This window comes from Prionailurus bengalensis, chromosome E2, assembly GCF_016509475.1.
Source record: "Prionailurus bengalensis isolate Pbe53 chromosome E2, Fcat_Pben_1.1_paternal_pri, whole genome shotgun sequence".
NCBI lineage: Eukaryota > Metazoa > Chordata > Mammalia > Carnivora > Felidae > Prionailurus > Prionailurus bengalensis.
Genome location: NC_057352.1, coordinates 10825421 through 10844381, shown reverse-complemented (window position 1 = coordinate 10844381; position 18961 = coordinate 10825421). Strand labels below are relative to the sequence as shown.

The 18961-nt window shown below is 54.6% G+C and overlaps 1 protein-coding gene across 1 annotated transcript; it reads right to left on the bottom strand.

Moving 5' to 3' along the window:
- Positions 1-4629: 4629 nt before the first annotated feature.
- On the bottom strand, positions 4630-14403 carry DACT3 (dishevelled binding antagonist of beta catenin 3). Its single transcript, XM_043600484.1, has 4 exons — positions 14096-14403; positions 8205-8301; positions 7912-8064; positions 4630-6908 (listed from the first exon to the last, which is right to left on the bottom strand). The coding sequence occupies exons 1-4, from the start codon at positions 14342-14344 to the stop codon at positions 5512-5514; spliced, it is 1896 nt and encodes a 631-aa protein (XP_043456419.1). The 5' UTR covers positions 14345-14403; the 3' UTR covers positions 4630-5511.
- Positions 14404-18961: the final 4558 nt, after the last annotated feature.

The following is an 18961-nucleotide window of genomic DNA, read 5'->3' as shown; positions in this document are numbered from 1 at the left end:
ACTCTGTGAACGCACTAAAAGCCACCGAATTCGATTTGGGTGAGTGTTATGGTCTGTGAATTGTATCTCAACGTTTTAAAAAATGTTTCTTTATTTTGAGAGAGAGAGAGAGAAGAATCCCAAGCAGGCTCCATGCCATCAGCCCAGAGCCCCACGCGGGGCTCAAACTCAAGAACTGAGAGATCATGACCTGAGCTGAAACCAAGAGTTGGGCCACCCAGGTGCCCCTTGACTTTTTTATTTGTTGAGTAGGATTCAGGCCCAGCGTGGAGCCCAGCTGGGGGCTTGAACTCACAACCCTGAGATCAAGACCTGAGTTGAGATCAAGAGTCAGAAGCTTAACCGACTGAGATACCCAGGCGCCCAGATATGTGACTTATATCTCAATAGAGCTGTTAACCCTTTCACCTCCCCCCCCCCAAAAAAAAACCCTAAGTCCCTCTTGTGCTCAGAATTCTCCCATGGCTCCCACCTCCCTCCAAGTAAAAACCCAAATCCTCACCATGGCCCATGAGGCCCCACACAATGTGGTAGACACTACGATTCTCTGCCCCCCACTCCGGCTACTCCCACCCTTTTGTCCCTCACCCATGCTATTCGCATGCCTCACTTCCCCCACCTCCTTCAGATCTCTGTCCAAATGTCCCCTTCTCAGTGAGACCGTCCTGATGACTCTACTTAAAATCACAAACATCTCTGCTCCCTCACCCCACCCAATTTCCTCAGAGCTCTGCTCAGTTCTCCCCCATAATCCTTGTCACCTTTAGCAAATTACAGAATTTATTTATTTGTTATGTCAACGCCCCTGCCCCGCCCCCCAGCTCCCACGCCTGTAAGCAGTTCCTTTTGTAGCCTTCTAGAGAGAATCCATATAGGCTATGTGGGACAGCGCTTAAGAGCCTAGACTCTCAGGCAACCTGAACTTCCATTCTGGCTTTGCTACTTATCAGCCTCACGTAGGTTACTTAACATCTCTGTGCTTCGGTTTCTCCATCTGTGAAATGGGCATACTAGTATCCATATATCATCTCTCTAATATACCCTCGAGGCTGTGAGGATTGAGTCACTGAGAATAGAGTCTGGCATGCAATAAATGCTCAATTTCACAGTCAGCTGTTATTTTTTGTTTGGGGTGGGGTTTTTTTTGTTTGTTTTTTGTTTTTTTTTTAATTTTTTTTAACATGTATTTATTTTTGAGACAGAGAGAGACACAGCATGAACGGGGGAGGGGCAGAGAGAGAGGGAGACACAGAATCGGAAGCAGGCTCCAGGCTCTGAGCCACCAGCTCAGAGCCCGACGCGGGGCTCGAACTCCCGGACTGCGAGATCGTGACCTGAGCTGAAGTCGGACGCTTAACCGACTGAGCCACCCAGGCGCCCCATGTTTTTTGTTTTTTTAAGTAGGCTTCACATCCAATGTGGGCCTTGGACACAGGACTCTGAGATTATGAGCCACACGCTCTACAGACTAAGCCAGCCAGGCGCCCCACTGCTATTTATTTATTATTATTCTTTTTTAATGAGTTTGTACCAAAATCTTAAGAAGAAAGGTCATCCATGTGTACTTCAACCATTTTGACCCCTGTGGCCAGTGTGACCTTGGACAAGTCCCTTTACCTTTCTGAGTTGCCACTTTTATGGAATGAAGATGAGGCAAATATTCCCAAAGGAAGGCCTGACAAGCAGTGGCTTTTCCTGGCAATTTTTAAAAAATCTTTATTTATTTATTTTTGAGAGAGAGAGAGAGCACAAGCAGGGGAGGGGTAGAGAGAAAGACAGAATCCTAAGGAAGCTCCACACCATCAGTGCAGAAGCCGATGCTGGGCTTGAACTCACGAACTGTGAGATCATGACCTGAACCAAGATCAAGAGTGAGATGCTTAACCGACTGCGCCCCCCAGGCATCCCTTGGCCAACTTTATTTTACTTATTTATTAAATTTTTTTTCTTTAACGTTTATTCATTTTTTGATAGAGACAGAGTGCGAGTGGGGGAGGGGCAGAGAGAGGGGGAGACACAGAATCCAAAGGAGGTTCCAGGCTCTGAACTGACAGCACAGAGCCTGACGCGGGGCTCGAACCCACGGACCATGAGATCATGACCTGAGCCAAAGTCGGCCGCTTAACCAACTGCGCCACCCAGGCGCCCCTTGGCAAACTTTTAAAAATGACTTTTATTCATTGGTATGCAAAAAGAAATACTTGTTTATCCATACACACACACTGCCCACCCACCTTCTAGAATGGAAACTCCACAAGGAAGGAAACTTCTTTTTTCTGTTTTGTTCCTTGCTGTTTTCCCAGTGCCTCCGTGGGCAGTGGAGATGCAGGTGAGCACAGCTGGCCTGGTCTCCTGCTCTCTCAGAGTTCAAAGCTACCGAGAGGTGGACCCACCCATCTAGACACAAAGTCAAAGCAGAACAAATAACCATTCTCCACCTGACTGTGGGGTCAGGTGGGGGATGGGTTCTAGCCCTAACTCCCTCCTCCTTGCTGTGTGATCAGGGTAAGTAATGGCCCCTCCCCAAACTTCTAGTTATCCGTCCATGAAATGGGTATGATTATTGAACTTACCCAATAGAAATATGGGCAAAGAGTATGAACAGGCAATTCACTGAATTACAAGTGGGCCAATGAATATACCAAAGTATGTGTTGCCTCAAGGGAACGGGAGAGAGACATGCTAATTAAAACAGAACATGGGAGGGGCGCCTGGGTGGCTCAGTCCGTTGAACGTCCGACTTTGGCTCAGGTCATGATCTCACAGCTCATGAGTTCAAGCCCCACGTCGGGCTCTGTGCTGACAGCTCAGAGCCTGGAGCCTGCTTCAGATTCTGTGTCTCCCTCTCTCTCCTTTCCTCCCCCACCAGCACTCTGTCTCTCTCTCTCAAAATAAATAAATAAATAATTAATTAATTAAAAACTTAAAAAAAATAAAATCACAAAAGGTTAAAAAAAAACAGAAATGAAAATATCAGCTGAGGGCGCTTTTAGTGGGAGGAAGTGTGGCAATGTCAATTAAAAGTTTTTAATTTTTTTTTTTAATTCTTGAGAGAGAGAGACAGAGCATGAGCGAGAGAGGGACACAGAATCCGAAGCAGGCTGCAGGCTCTGAGCGGTCAGCACAGAGCCCGACGGACGAGGGGCTCGAACTCACAAGCCATGAGATCGTGAACCTGAGCCGAAATCGGATGCTCAACCAGCTGAGCCACACAGGCGTCCCTCAATTGAAAGTTTTTAAATGAGTGTACATTAATGACCAAACAATTCTATTTCTAGGAGTGAAGCCTACAGAAATACATACATATATGCACATAGAGGTATGTACAAGGACATTCCTGCAGCAAGGTCCCTAACAGCGAAATAATTGGGAGAGCTGACAATCCCACAGTGGACTCTCATGCAGCTAATAATAATACAGTGAGGGGGGCACCTGGCTGCCTCAGTCAGTAGAGCATGCACCTCTTGATCTTGGAGTTGTAAGTTCAAGCTTCACGTGGGGCGTAGAGATTGATTAAAAATAAAATCTTAGAGCGCCTGGGTGGTGCAGTGGGTTAAGCATCCGACTTCTGCTCAGGTCATGATCTCAGCGTTTGTGAGTTCCAGCCCCATTTTGGGTGAGCTCGAGCCCTGCTTCAGGTGAGCTTGAGCCCCACTTTGGGCTCCACACTCTCTCTCTTTCCCTCTCTCTCTGCCCCTTGCTCACTCACACACTGTCTCTCAAAAAAAAAAATTAAAAATAATAAAATAAATAAAAGCTTTAAAAAACAATCATTATACAACTATAGGAAAATGTCATCTAAATTGAGATGAAATGGACAATTTCCTAGACGAATACAACTTAGTAAAACTGACACAGGAAGAAATAGAAAAGTTAAATAGTACCATAACCATCAAAGAAACCGATTTGTTTTTTGTTTTGGTTTTTTTTGTGTGTTTTGTTTTTTGTTTTTTTTTTTTGAGAGAGAGAAAGAGAGAGAGAGAATCCCAAGCAGGCTCCAGGCTCAGCATGAAGCCCAACGCAGGACTCTATCTCAGGACCCTAGGATCATGACCTGAGCCAAAATTAAGAGTTGGACGCTCAACCGACTGAGCCACCCGGGTGCCCCCCCCCCATATCTAATTCTTAATTAAAATCCTTCCCATAAAGAAATCTTTGGACACAGATGACTTAACACCACCAAATGAAAATAATAATAATAGAATAAAAGTGATAAATAATGCAAATATATGGTTCAATTTATATATGTATATATGTACATATACATGGTATATATGTATAATATAGTTATATATTTATATAGTTACTTAAATTCACATATGTATGCAAACACATAAAGGGAAACATTCAAGGATACACATCAAACTGACTATGATGACTCTTGAGAAAAGAAATTTGGGTTGGCCCTTCACTTACATTTTTATGAAACCATGTTTGCGACCAAACGCAACTCAATCGAAGGTCAGATTCATTGTGGTAAAACAGCCCCATGGTAGGAAAATCAGGTTGAGACCCACCCTGAGATCTGCCACCTGGCTCTAGACCCCTATGTTCAAAGCAAATAGTAGTTGCTCACTAAACGTGAGTCCAAAGGAAAGCCATTTTACCACAGAAGGAGAGTCCACCACGTATGGAACAGTGTGCATTTATTTACAAAGAGGTTAGAGAAACACAGAATCTGGCCCCCCTGTGCACTGGGGAGTCACCATCGTCATAATAAATACAGTAATTTTAAAAAAGAAAAAAAAATACTGGATTGGAACAGCTGAGGGTCATCCTGGGCTCTCCCCACTCCCTTTGGGAGGGGGGAGAAAAGGGGGGGCATGAGATAGAAACCATCTTCCTTCCCCTCTTCTACCTCCTAATCCTCCATAACTGTCCCGGGATAGAGGCGAAAGAGTCCATCTTTCCAGGTGCTACCACCTCCTAACTGACCCTCAAAACCCCAAAGTCAGTGGTCCTTCCTTTCCCAGGGCACTCTGCAGGCACCACCCGGGTCAGACACAGCGTCTCTGACCACGGTGCCAAGGGGATAGCTTAAGAATCCAGGGACATGGATGGGGGCACTTTGTGAATGGGGGAGGGGCGGGGAGACACCAGACCTGGCCATGGAAAGGAGGAGCAAGAGGGCTCAGTGACAGTGGTGAACGGGAACAAACGGACTAAGTGTCTAAACTAAAATGGGGAAATTCGAACTGAATTACCCCTTCCGCATACCATATTACACCCATAGTACAGATGAGGAAAGTGAGGCCCAGACAAAGGGGACTTTCTTGCCCAAGGGCTGCAGAGCCAGCAGCTGAACTGGGTCAAACAGGGCTCCTCCCCCATTCCTCCCTACGGTGGAGGGGGAGCCTTTTCAACCAAGACTGCAGTGGATGGGGGCAGTGAGGAAGGGTCTTTGGAAGCAGAGAAAATGGTGGTCTTTGGAAGGGAGGTATGGAAGGGTCAGTGATTGGGAGTGTGGTGGTGCAGAGGCCATGAAGGGGGAGCCCGAGCAAACCCCCAAACTCACACTGTAGTCATGACCTTGAGTGAACCCGAACGGAAACGCAGTATCTTTTTCTTGAGCGCGTGGGAAGCCTTGATCTTCACAAACACTTTGGCGGGGCCCGCGGGGGCCCCTCCACCTGCACCGCCCCCTGCCCCAGAGGCTGCGGTGGCTGCCACCAGCTGCTGCGGCCACACCAGGCCACCGCTGCCGTCTGAGTCGCTGGATGCGGAGCTGAAGGCAGGCGACTCCCCCTCGCTGGCGCTCGATTCACTCTCCCCATAGCCGCCGCCGACGCCGCCGGTGGGACCCCGGCGTCCAAGGGGCCCCAGGCGCCCCGCAGAGCACTCAGAGTCGCTGCCCGCGCAGCCATAGAGAAGACGGCGCTGCGGAGCCGACGGGGATGGGCCGGGCCCCGGGCCGCGGGCTGTCGGGGCTCGGGGACGGCCGCGGCGTCCGTCCGCAGCGTCGATCTCCGCCGTGGAGCGCCAGCGGCGGCAGGACCCCGCGGCCTGCGCCGCGAGTGTGGGCGCAGGGCCGCGACGGGGCCTCGGCGGCCGGGGCTCTTCCCGTTCGGCCGTGGGGTACTTGGGGGGCCCCGGAGGCACCGCGGCCGCGCGGCCCAACAGGCTGGTCTCAGACTGGGAGCGCGCGGCCTTGCGAGCCCTGGGCGAGCCCCGGCGGCCCGAGGCCTCCGTCACGCGTCCGCGGCGGCCGGCGGCCCGGGGACGCTCCCGGGGTGGGGACTGCTCCACGCTGCGGCCACGGGTCAGTGGTGGCGCTTTGCGGCGCGCCGCGCGGCCGGGGAGGCCGCGGGTGGCGGCCTGCGCGCCCGGGATGTACTGCGCCTTCACCAGGCGACCCTCGGCCGGGCTGTCGGGGGGCGAGGGAGCGGCGGGCGGCGCGGCGGGCTCGGGCGCCGTCTCCGACTCCCACGGCGAGGCCCAGGCGCGCCCCAAAGGCGCCGGGCTGGCGGGACGGCCCCCCGCGCGCTCCACTGGGGGCTCGGGCGCGGGCCGCGCGCCTCCGGGGGGCGGGGACACGTCGGGCGGCCTCTGGCGCACGCTGTTCTGGCGCCGCGGGCCCCCGTCCGCGCCCCCGGGACTGGTCCGGGGCTGGCCCGCCCCCCGGCGGCGGCGCCTGCGCAGGAGCGCCGAGATGTAGCCGTCCAGGGGCCGCCCCGTGCCGGGGGCGTCCGGCGAGTCCGCAGGAGGCCGGACGCAGGGCCGCGGGCTGCGCAACGCCACGGCGTGCAGGGGGCTGGGCGTCAGGAAGGGCCCCGCGCGGGCCCGCCGCTCCGCGGAGGAGCAGGCCTCCGGGCCCGCGGAGCCCGCTGCCGTCGGGTAGGGCGCCGAGTACGATCGCGGCACGGCTGCCCGAGCGCTCACCGCCTCTGGAGCGCTAGGACTGGCGTCTCCTGGGGAGGGAGGCAAAAAAAAAAAAAAAAAAAAAAAAGGAAGAGAGTGGAGAGACTCTCGAAGCCCCTTCTAAGGTGAGCCTAGGAGGGTCAAGTTGCCTACCCCTCCTCCTCCACTGTCATCACAAACCCTGCTCTCTCTCCACCCCCCCCCCCTTCCCTCATACCAGGTTCATAACCAAATCTTCACAAGACCCTGAATGGTCTGTCCCGCCCCTGCCTCTCTGACCTCCATCTCTGACGCCTCTCCTCTGTAAGTTTAGGTCTCCGGCTACATTGGCTTCCTGGTTGCACCTGCCAGTCACGTTCCAGCCTCACGGCCTTTGCACTTTCTGTTCCCGCTACCTGGAACACTCTTTCCTGAGGATATCTGTTTGGCCCACTGGCTCACTTATTTTAGGACGCCACCCAAATGTCACAGTCTCAGTGACCTCTTCCCCGGGGCCGCGTCTTCTAAAATGGCAACTTCCTCGCCGATTCCAAAGAGGACGCCCTCCCTGGTCCCCTTCCCCTAACTTTCTTCTCTGTCTGTCTATATCTGACTTATCTTGTTTATTATCTGTCGCTCCCACTGGAAAGTCAGCTTCTTGAGGACAGGGGTCTTCCCCCACCCACCCCCACCCCCGCCACGACTGCATCCCTCACCACTAGGATAGGGCTACGCCGGCACATAGTAGGGGCTCAGAAACTTACTTGCATAAATGGACAACAGAAGTTCCTGTTTCCCGAGTGGCTACTGTGGGTGCCAAGTCTAATAGCAATTAGGGCTGAGGCTCCCTGAATATGCAAAACTTCCCTACGACGTAGGTGCTGTTATCAATCCCACTTTAACCGAGGGAGACACGGAGGCCCCGAAAGAAGCAACAGGCTCAAAATCACACGAAAGGGGAATGTCGCAGCCAGAATTCGAATCCAGGTCAGTCTGACTCAGAAGCTTGGGCTCAAAACCACTCTCCTACTGTCCATTCCCTGGTTCTCAGGGCCCCAACCCCACCCACCTTACCTAGGGACTTGGGCCTCTCGCTGGCATAGATGCCCCGGGGTTCAGCGGGACCCAGGCGTCCATAGGAGCCAGATCCAGAGAAGCCACTGTCCCCACAGAAGGTAGAGGGTGGTGAGTCTGGACCCCCCGTGGAACTGGGGTCTTCATAGAAGCCTGGATTCCAAGGAGAAGAGGAGAGGTCATCAGGGGCCTGGGCGGGGAAGCCCGGGGTGGGGGAAGGAAGAGACCAAGAGGCAGCCTGAGAGGTAGGGGCAGGAGGAAAGATGGGGGTATCCCAGGCACGCCCTGCTTACCTGAGCTGCGCCCGCTCTCCTGTTCCAGGCCCCCAGACTCCAGGCTCAGATCTCCCAGCTGCTGGCCCAGGTCCCAGATGAGCCCAGGCAAGGCCTCCTGAGGGCATGAGGAAAGCAGATTGGTCAGGATGCGCCCCCCAACCTCTGCCAAGGAGCCCCCCACATCTTCCCAGACCATGGGTAGGGTTTCACTTTGACAATGAGGCTCTGATTTCGGAAGGGTAAAAGCACCCAAGCCCCAGGATCTCCCCCCTCAAGTTCTCTGTCCCTTCAGCCCAATAGAAGTCCTTCCGATGGTCTAACTCAAGTCCTTCGTGCCGCAGCGACATCACCGTCTCTTGGGTGTGCTAAGCTTCAGAAGGCCTGCTCCCTATCAGGTGTTCCCTCCATTTGTGCTCGTGGCCCCTTAACACCTATTAGGATGTCCCTCTTCGAGCCTAAGCTCAGGTGGTCCAGCTGGAAGGGCAATTCGCTGCTACCTAGCAGATCCCTTGGCCATGGGGTCCACCTTCTCCAGTCCTTGACCTTCTCCTCTTGGATGCTCCCATCTCCCCCCACCGCCCCTTATCGGCAGCAGAAAGTCCTTCTGCAAGGCTTCCTTAAGTCCTTCCTGCTGCAGACCGATTCTTTCCCTCATATGGATACACAATAGGCAGACCACGACTCATGCTAAGTCCTTTGCTCCTTCTCTTGGGAAGAACCACTCCCCCGCCCCCCAACACCTACTGGCAAGTCCTTCTGTGAGTCTAGCCTTAGTGGGTACTACAGCAACAAGCCCCAGCAGGTTCCCTTGCCTGGGGGACGGCATCTTCCTCCTGCCCTTGCTTCATTCCTACCCAGAAGCCTCACCCCCCTCCTATCCTCCCCCCCCCCCCCCCCGTGTCTCCCATCGCCCCTCATCCCCAGGAGAAATTTCTGTTGAGTCTATCCCGGATCCTTCTTGCTGCAGGAAATGACCATTTCTTATCAGGGATGAATGAATGAAGGTGAAAACCCTTTTAGCGGAGCGGCGGTCATTAGCGAAGGGGGTGGGGCTGAAACAACACAGATGGGGCCTCTGAGACTCTAGGGCTTAACCCCATTTTGGAAAACAGATCCAGGAAGAGTCCCACATGGGTCTGGTGAGGCCAGAGGTGGCGGCAGCCGCGGGCCGACGGTTGACCCTCAGACAAAAGCGGCTTGTCTGGACGGCGGGCGGGAGGCAGGGAGGGGGGAGGAGCTGGGAGGCCAGGCGCCCAGCCCTGCCTATTTAGGGCAGAAAGACGGGCCGGCTCCCCCGCAGACGCCCCCCCTCCCTCCCCCAGCTTCCTACTCCAGCGGCCGCTCTCCTGGCCCCCCCCCCCCCCCCCCCCGTCCTCACCCCTCCCTCCCCCGCCCCCAGAACAGAAGCCCCCTTCTGGGCTTGTTTATAGGAGCAAAGTCAACAAATCGGTCCACTTTGGGCTCCTGCCCTGGGCCGTGCAGAGATGCTCAGGGTGGCGTCATCTTTGAGCAGAACCCAAGAGGGCAGCCCAACTGTGTCGTATCAGGGGTGGCTAGCAGCGTTCCCGGAGCGCCCACGTACCCCACGTCATGTCCCCCCTACTAATCGCCCCCTTGCTCACTCTGCCGTAGCCTCGTAGCCACACTGGCCTCCTTGCTGTTCCCCCCCCCTCCCCTCCCCAGCACGCCTTGCGCCTGGCCAGCTCCTACCTCTGTAAGATGTGTTTCCCCTGAATTTCCCCCTGGCTCCCTCCCTTGCTCGGTTCAGATCTTCGCTTCACAGGATCCCTCCTCTGACCAGTCTTTCCAAAATAGCTCCCCAGTCATTCTGCACCCTGTTGCCCTGCTTTCATTCCCCACCCCCACCCCCACCCCCACATGACCTCCTGGCTCAGAATGATACATTGGGTTGTCATTTGTTTTTTGTCTGCTCACTCAATGTCGTTCCTGGAAGGCAGAGCGTTTTGTCTGCTTTGTTGGCCCCAGCGTCCTTCCCCCACTTCCCCCACCCCCCACACACCCACCCCAAGCCCAGTGCATAGCACAGTGCCTGGCACAGAGTAGGCGCTCAGGAGATGTTTGCTGAAGGGATGAACGTATACAGCAGAATACTATGCAGCTGTCAAAACGGAAGGAGGCCATATGTGTATACAGGCATCACTCACATAGAGCTTCCAGGCGGAAAAGGAAAGGGCATAGCACCAGCGTGAGTCACAATTACCTGAAGGGCATTGTTCACGCCTAAATTACTGGGTCCCGCCTCCAGAGCTTCCAGAGCTTCCAGGCTGGAGCCCCATTTGCATATCTTGCAAGTCACCCCCCCCCCCCATCCTGCTAGTCCAGCGGCCACACCTTGAGAACCACTAGCATTGTCCCCCCAAGGACCTCACCCAAGAGACCGAAATTTGTGAGAAAGCAAAGCATCGGGCGCCTGGGTGGCTCAGTCAGTTAAGCATCCGACTCTTGATCTTGGCCCAGGTCATGATCTTACGGTTTGTGAGTTCGAGCCATGTGTCGGGCTCTCCGGCTGACAGCGCGGAGCTGGCTTGAGATTCTTTCTCTTTCTCTCTCTGCCCCTAACCCATATGCGCGCGCTCTCTCTCTGTAAATAAATTATTTTTTATTTTTTTTTCTCCGTTTTTTATTTATTTTTGGGACAGAGAGAGACAGAGCATGAACGGGGGAGGGGCAGAGAGAGAGGGAGACACAGAATCGGAAACAGGCTCCAGGCTCTGAGCCATCAGCCCAGAGCCTGACGCGGGGCTCGAACTCCCGGACCGCAAGATCGTGACCTGGCTGAAGTCAGACGCTTAACCGACTGTGCCACCCAGGCGCCCCTGTAAATAAATTTTTAAAAAAAATTTTAGTACAATAAAAATTAAAAAGCAAAGCAAAACACTACACTTCTTGGTATGTAAGCTGTGGAAGACGTCTGGAGGCTCTCACACCAAAGTGACAACAGTGTCGATTCCGAGGAAACCTGGAACAAGTTACTTCCCCTCTCTGGGCCCTGGTTTCCTCCTCTGCAACATGGCATTCAACTCCCTCTCTTATGGGGTGTCATAAGGATTAAATGAACTAAAATAGCAGTTTCTTTTAAGCTCTTAATAAATGCTAGCTTTGATTAGTACACGAAACCTCTGAATTTCTTTTTCTTTTTTTACTATTTACTTATTTTTGAGAGAGAGAGAGAGAGAGAGCACGAGCAGGGGAGGGGCAGACAGAGAGGGAGACAGACACAATCCGAAGCAGGCTCCAGGCTCTGAGCCGTTCAGCACAGAGCCCGACGCAGGGCTCGAACTCACGAACCTGGAGATCGTGACCTGGGCCGAAGTCGGGCGCTCAACCCACTGAGCCACCCAGGCGCCCCCAAAGTGCTGAGTGTCTCAACAAGGAAAATAGAAAGTCGTGTTTCACTCGTGTAATTAAAAATAAAGATGAAAGGATCGATTTGGGAGCTGGGTGGGGGGGGGGGGGGGTGAAGTTCTGCCCGTGTCATGTCGGTTCCCAGAAGGAGTTAAGGGGGACAGACAGGAGAGGCCTCCCCTTCCCCCGCACCTGGACCCTCCAACACCACCCTAGTCTACACACTCTCACTGTTTGTAAGTTTGACCCCCATCCCTTCCAGGTGCGAAGCAATGATAACTCTTTAAAAAACCAGAAGGATGTTGGCCTGAATCTAGCTCCCTGTGTACCCACAATGCCCCTCATCTTTTTTTTTTTTTTTTTTTTTTGCAAACCCTTCTGCCAGGGGACCGTCCGCCATCCAGGGAGGGTTAACATGCATGGGGTTACGACCCCTGGAGACCCCTTTGCCCAAGCGTTTCCAGACCTTTGTCCCCACCCCCCCACCCCCCCACTGCTTGTCCAATTCCCTTCATCTCTATTAGGAAGTCCTTCTGCAAGTCTAACTTAAGTCCTTCTTGCTGGAAGGGGACCCTTTCTCTTGGTGGGAGAGAACAGAACCCCCACCCCACCCCCATCCAGGATTCTTGCCTCTTTTCTCTGAATATCCCGCATCTTCACCTGCACCCCCCACCATTTCTATTAGAAACTAATCAAGCCTGGCTTCAATCTTTGTTGCTTCAAAGGGAGTGTATTCCTGGGGCAGGGGAGGGGGGCACAAGGGGGGGGGGGGGGGGGCGGGAGGGGGAAGTATCCTAAGACAGAGGCTCAGGGATCAGAGGAGGTACCCACACCCTCCTCAGAAGGACCCAGGAACCCCCAACGGCAGAGGAGTTTATATTTAGCGTTTCTCTGTTCCTCCCTCGGTGCCGCTGTCTCTCTCCCGCTGCCTGCCACCGCCTCCTCCCTGACGCTGGGACGGAGCTTTGCCTGGAGAGTGTGGGGGAAAGAGGCCTCTCTACTACCACCTCCGGGGGGGGGGGGGGGGTTAGGCAGAGGGGCGGAGAAGGGGGGAGACTTAGGGGCAGGGATGGGGAAGCTGAAGGACAGAGAGAGGAGACTGAGGCAGAGAGAGGGCGAGACTGAGGGACAGGAAGGAAGGACACAGCCTGCCCATCCCCGGGCTTTCTCCCTCTCCTCGTAGGGTGGGAGGTGCCTTCCCAAGCCCAGCCAGCTTAGGGGGGGGGGGGGGGGAGCGGGGTGAAGGCCCCCACAAGGCGTCTCCAACTTTGGGAGGGGGTGGGGCCTCCCACAGCTGTTTCTGTTTCCAGAGAAGAATGTGCAGGGTCCCGCTCCCAGTCGGGGGAGGGGCTGTGCGTGCAGCCCCGGAGTCTGGCTGCAGACCCCCTCCCCATTCCCCATCTGGGGCGGGGGCAATGGAGGTCAGCAGCAGGGAGAGCCCCCTCCCCCGCCACCCCGGCTCAGGTTTCCCCAAACGGGAAGCTCTGACCACACACAGGCTTGGGGATGGGATCTGCAAGGGGAGAGCCAGGGTCTGGGGCCTGGCAGGCTGGGGGGGGGGGGGGGGGGGAGGGGAAGAGAGAGGTGGGGACAGGGACTTGGGGCCGGAACAGAGAGGTGCAGAAATGCAAGGGAAGCCTGGGGAGACAGAGATAGACACAGAGGGTTAAGAAAGATAGAAACAGACACTGAAAGTCACAGGGATGTGGCAATAGGGAGAGAGAGTGAGGGGAATCCAGGAAGAGGTCAGGAGAATGAACAAATGACAGAGAAGGAGAGAGGGGTGGTGCTCCTTAAGTCCTTCCGGAGACCTCTGCCTCATTTTCCACCATGAGAGCACTCGGGGAGTTCAGAAGTCGGGCCCCCACGCTGCCTCAACCTGCCCCTTCTGGGGTTAACCAAGGCTGGGACCAGGTAGGAAAGGAGGGAAAGTGTCACCAGAGAGTAAAGATGACCGCGGGGTCCTCAGGGACTGCAAGCTTCCTCTCAGCAGTGATCCCTCCCGCAGGAGGCCCGAGGATCCCCTCCCCCCCCCACCCCGCCCCCTCCGGAGATCTCCAAGCACATCGGGACTTAGGGAAGATGGAGCCCTGGAAGCGGGGCCAGAGCGGGGCATGTTTGGATCCCGGCTGTGTGACCTTGGGTGAGTCACTTGCCATCTCTGAACCTCAGCTTCTTTCTCTGCAAAATGAGGACTATCACCCTCCTCTCCCCCAAGCTTCAAGAAGACAACGCATACCAAATACTCGGCCCAGGCTTGACACATACTTAGCGCCTAGAAGAATTTTCTTTGGGGAGAGGGTCTGTGCATTTCACGAGGCCCCAGCGGAGACGATGCAGCTCCCCCCCCCCCCACCTTCCCCAGTTTGGGGTTGAGGAGGCCAGATCCCGCCCGCCGCCCATACTCCTGGGTCTCCAGCCCCACCCCCTGTCCTCTCCCCCTCCCCCACCGCAACGGGTGTCTGAGCATCCAACCGAGACAGACAGACAGACAGACAGACACACACGGGGGCGGAGGGATGGACGGACAGGCGGCCCCTCACCAGCTGCTCCTCCAGGGCCGCTGCGGCCCGGCGCGCCGCCGCCGCATCTTCGTCCTCATCGGCGTCCTCCTCGTCCTCGGCCTCGGCGCCCCCCATTCCGGGCTGGGCCAGCCGCAGCGCCTGCTGCACGCGGTACTCCTGCCTCTCCCGGAGCCAGTGCAACTCGCAGAGCCCGGCCAGGCTGCCCTCCAGCCAGCCCCGCAGCCGGCCCCGCTCGGGGCTCACCGGGAACGAGAAGGCCCGGATCATGGCTGCGGCCCCCCACCCCAGCCCGGCCGGGCCCCACGGCCACCCCTCTCCGGGTCCCACCTCCCCGCCCCAACAGCCCGCCTGCCCGCCCGCCCGCTGGCCCGGCTGTCACCGTCTCATCTGCATAGGCGCCCGCCCATTGGGCCGCCCACCCGCGCCTTATCTGCATGGCCACGCCCCCGGCGACAGAGCAACCGTCGCCTATTGGCTGCTACCCTCCTTTACGAAGCTGCTCGGCGGTGCACCCGCGCCCCCCGACGCGACGCATGCTCGCAGCTTCCTACTCGCTTTGCTTCTGGGCGGCCTCGCCACGCCCCACCGCTTGCCAGCCTTTGGGGCCTGGTCACGCCCCCCTCTCGCGTCACAATGAAACAAGTCCGCCCTTGCTTCAATGTCATTGGTCCGTGCCTCCCGGGTCCCGCAGCTGGTTCCGCCCCCTTGCGGGCGAGCTCAGGCTACCATTGGACTGTCCCGCGAGAGGGGAAGGGGTGATCTATAAATAGGGAATGGGTCCACGTGACAGTTTGGCAGCTGTTCCTCTCCCCCCCACCCCTAGCAACCCTAAGCTGCTGAGGCTGTGCGGGGGGCGGAGAGGGTTATTGAGTCGAGCCCTGATTTTGCCTCCTCTTCCACGAAGCCTTCCCAGACACTCAGCTGTATAACCAGAGGACCAGGCTGGCTAAGACCGGCATCCTCCCATAAAATGATGCTTCTAAGCGGGACCGGCTTCACCGGCGTGTGACCAGCTTAAGAGGGCCCTGTGCTTGGTTTAATATTCGGCTGTTCCTGTCTTGAAATTCTTATTTTTTGAACAAGGGGCTCCGCATTTTCATCTTGCAGCAGGCTTCCCAAATTATGTAGACAGTCTTAACTTCTAATTAAGAGTCTGAGATCGATGACATCCCAAATTCTGGAATTAGAAGACCAGCCTGGGTGGAAGATTCTATAATTCGACCAGAACAGAATCTAAGCGTCTTTTGTCTCCCAGATCGCATGGGATATTGCGTTCACCATTCCACGATTCCAGGAGGCTTTGTTCTACGTTCTAAGAGGCTTTGTTCTCCTCTGTTCTCGACGTTCTGTGGTCCTAAGAGTCTGAGCCTGACTTTGGTTTCCAAGGTTCCCTCTGGCTCCCCTGGCTCCGCGAGCCGGGCTGGCGCCCCCTCAGGCGGCCAGCCTGTGTCACTACGCCGAGTGTGTCCCCCTACAACCTTCAAGATCTAGCTCCAGTGTTCATACCCATTTCTCAGACAGACCTTGACTCCCTAAAGGCCAGGCCCACAAGATCATATGAGAACCTCCCTCTTCTAGGACCCTCCTGCACCAGAATGCATTCTGGTCGTAAGCTGGAGAGGCGGTGGTACTCTTGAGAGCTAAGATTCTGGAACCAGACTAAGGGGAGGGGAAGGGCATGTGACCCCCACCCCTGCCCCTTTCTAGCTGTGTGACTTTGAGAAACTTGGTTAACATCTGTGCCTCGGTCTCCTCATCTGTATGATGGGGGTCATAACATTATCTACCAGATAGAGTCATTCTGAGGATTGAGCGAGATATTTGTCTAGAACCTTCTATGTAGAAAGAGCCACAGAAGGGTCTGATAAATAAGTACGAAATAATCTCGTGAGTCCCAATGAGCTTGGACTTTAGTAGAGGCAAACTATAGTCCATCCCCTCTTGTTTAAGACAGACCTAGACTGTCCTTTAACTGCCTTAATTTTCCAACAGTGGGGAGATGATCGAGATTCGTGATAGGTGGATCTAGGGAGCTCAGTCGCAAACAAGATTTTCTCAGTAGTTAGTGTCTGGGGTGATGTCAGGATTGGTTTTCCATCCCTGCTGTGTGTGCAAAGCCAGTTGAACCATTTCTTGCATAAAATGCTGGATCTGAAACTGATTTAGGATTTGGTCACTGGGCATTCAAAGATGGGTATTCCTAGGAAAATAAATAAAAAAAGAGAATTATTAATGGTTGAATAAGGGGGTAAAACCAAGATTTGAGGCCCGAGGGCAGCCAGTTGACAGGGTTGCAAGAAGGAGGTACAGAGAGATCCTTGGTTGATGGAGTCAGAACAGCGGTCACAATTCTGCAGATAACCTCATCGCCCCTCCACCTTTTTGAGTCTGTTTATCTAGAGAGCAGGGGGCATGCACGTGTAGGTAAAGGAGGGGCAGAGAGAGAGAGAGAGAGAGAAGGAGAGAGAGAGAGAATCCCAATCAGGCTCTGCACTATCAACGTAGAGCTCGATCTCATGAACCATGAGATCATGAGTTGAGCTGAAATCAAGAGTCAGATGCTCAACCAACTGAGCCACCCAGGCATCCCACCTCGTTGGCGTCTTGATGATCCCATTGATGATGAGATGTCTGAGGAGTCCCTGGAAATGAACATGCAGCAGAAACTTCCAACTGTAACATACAAGGCCCTCCCTCGGAAGCCCCAGACCTGGGCGCAAAAGTTGCCCAAACATGGGTGGAGGCCCTATTAAATCCTCGGGGCTTACTGCTAAGCATTTGGCTCCTCTGATGCTAATGAGAAAGGGGGTCACAGTCATCCTAGACCCTGTGTCGGTAGGGTGACTTTCAGCCTTCGCAGGATGTGGCTGGTCTCCTACATTTGTGGGGAATTCGGTGAGGGGTGGAGAGAAGAAAGAGTGAAGGTTAGACATGAATAGACTGAAGGGGGATCGAAACTCTGAAAAGGGCTCACAGGATTGGCAAGATAACAGAAGCCAGTCCGGCTGGTAGGTCGGTACCAGTCTGCAAAATCCTCACACACAAGGCACGCCTCACGGGGGGCAATCCAAGACTCATGGAAATAATTGTCTCATTTAGCTGAGGGGCTCAGCCAATAAATGCGGATTGAAGATGGGACAGCAAGGAGAAGATGTAGGGACGGGACCGGGGCCATGAAATGAGTCACAAGAGGGGTGACGCTGCTTGTTGCCAAGAGAAATTACGAGCGGCCCCCGTTGACTCGGGGTGGGTAGTGTTTTGATAGCTGGAAAATCTGGGTGAGTGCAGTGGGGAGGTGGTTCCTGCTGTTAGGGTTGTTATGGTCTGAAACTGAGTCCCGTGAAGGGGCAGGATGCGAAGGAGCCCAGAAATCCTGACTCATCGATGCTAGGGATAGGGAGAGGTCACTGTCACGACCCGGCGGTGAGTTAGAAGGAGTCTTTGAGGGGTACGTGAGACAAGGCTCAATCTGCCTGCAACCCATCCTATTTCCAAATCAGGTTACATGCTGACGGACTGGGGGATAAGACTTCAACCTATCTTTCTGGGGTCGGGGGAGGGGACACACTTCAATCCATCGCAGCCTCAGAAACCACTGGAGTTGCGTTTTAGTCTTGGGTCGAGATGCCACGAACGATGGGATAAATCCCTCCTGTGGCTACCGTGAGCCTTCGGGTGCGGAAGTCGGGTGCTTGTGGCTTAACGTCGTGGCAATGCGTCCCTAGACACCTCGTGTCTCTGGGGGGTACGTGTTGAGTGTCAGTGAGTGAGCCGAGCGGCGGGATCATCCACATATTGGATTTGGGGGGGGGGGTGGGTATGGCAAGAGGAACCACACCCCTCAAATGAGCATGCAGGGTCCCCGGAAAGGAAGAGGGGGTTTCCGTGACCTCTTGAGGCACTCCTGTCCCTGTGCATTGTGGACTGTCCCGGGTGAGAACAAAAAGATGGAGAATCTGGATGTAGAGGGAAATGAAAGAATGTGTAGACAGAGGAGGCGTTCGTAAGGTAAGCTGGGTGGTGCCGGAAGGGATAGAGAGGCAGAGACAGTGTTCGGATTGGGAACTCGCAGCGACCCAGGTTTGACTCTTATTTATGGCCTACACGTCTTGGCCTAGCCATATGCCAAAGTCTTGAGGGGTTTTTATGGACACGGAGAAAGCCTGTCAGAAGGGGATCCTTGGGGAGACTAAATCTTAACCCTCGAACTTGGTGTCCCTTTTCTTTACAGTCCCTACAAGCACCTCTATCAAGATCAGGGTTGGTAGGGGGCGCCTGGGTGGCCCAGTCGGTTAAGAGTCCGACTTCGGCTCAGGTCATGATCTCGCGGTCTGTGAGTTCGAGCCCCGCTCTCGCGGTCCGTGAGTTCGAGCCCCGCTCTCGCGGTCCGTGAGTTTGAGCCCCGCGTCAGGCTCTGTGCTGACAGCTCAGAGCCTGGAGCCTGTTTCAGATTCTGTGTCTCCCTCTCTCTGACCCTCCCCCGTTCATGCTCTGTCTCTCTCTGTCTCAAAAATAAATAAACATTAAAAAAAAAAAAAGATCAGGGTTGGTAGTATCCAATGGCCCTGACAGAATGGGCTTTTTTTTTTTTTTTTCAAATTCAAGGTGTGGGGCCTTAAGTGACACTGTGTGGCTTTGCTTTGATGTGCCCCGGCATCCTCATGATTAATGTTGGACTAACCTCATGGAATTCTGCAATCAAGGTATTTCTCCAGCTCATGTTACGGGTTTGTTTTTTTTTTTTAGTTTTTATTTCTTTATTCATTTAAGTAATCTCTACGCCCAACGTGGGCCTTGAACTGACAACCCTGAGATCAAGAATTGCTCTCGATGCTCTTTGGACTGAGCCAGCCAGGCGTCCCTCACATCATGTTTTTGATCGTC

Coding starts and splice junctions, on each gene's coding strand:
- DACT3 (XM_043600484.1), bottom strand. CDS start 14,344: ATGATCCGGGCCTTCTCGTTCCCGGTGAGCCCCGAGCGGGGCCGGCTG. Junction 8,065..8,204: donor GGAGAGCGGGCGCAGCTCAG/GTAAGCAGGGCG, acceptor CTTGGAATCCAG/GCTTCTATGAAGACCCCAGT. Junction 6,909..7,911: donor CGAGAGGCCCAAGTCCCTAG/GTAAGGTGGGTG, acceptor CTCCCTCCCCAG/GAGACGCCAGTCCTAGCGCT.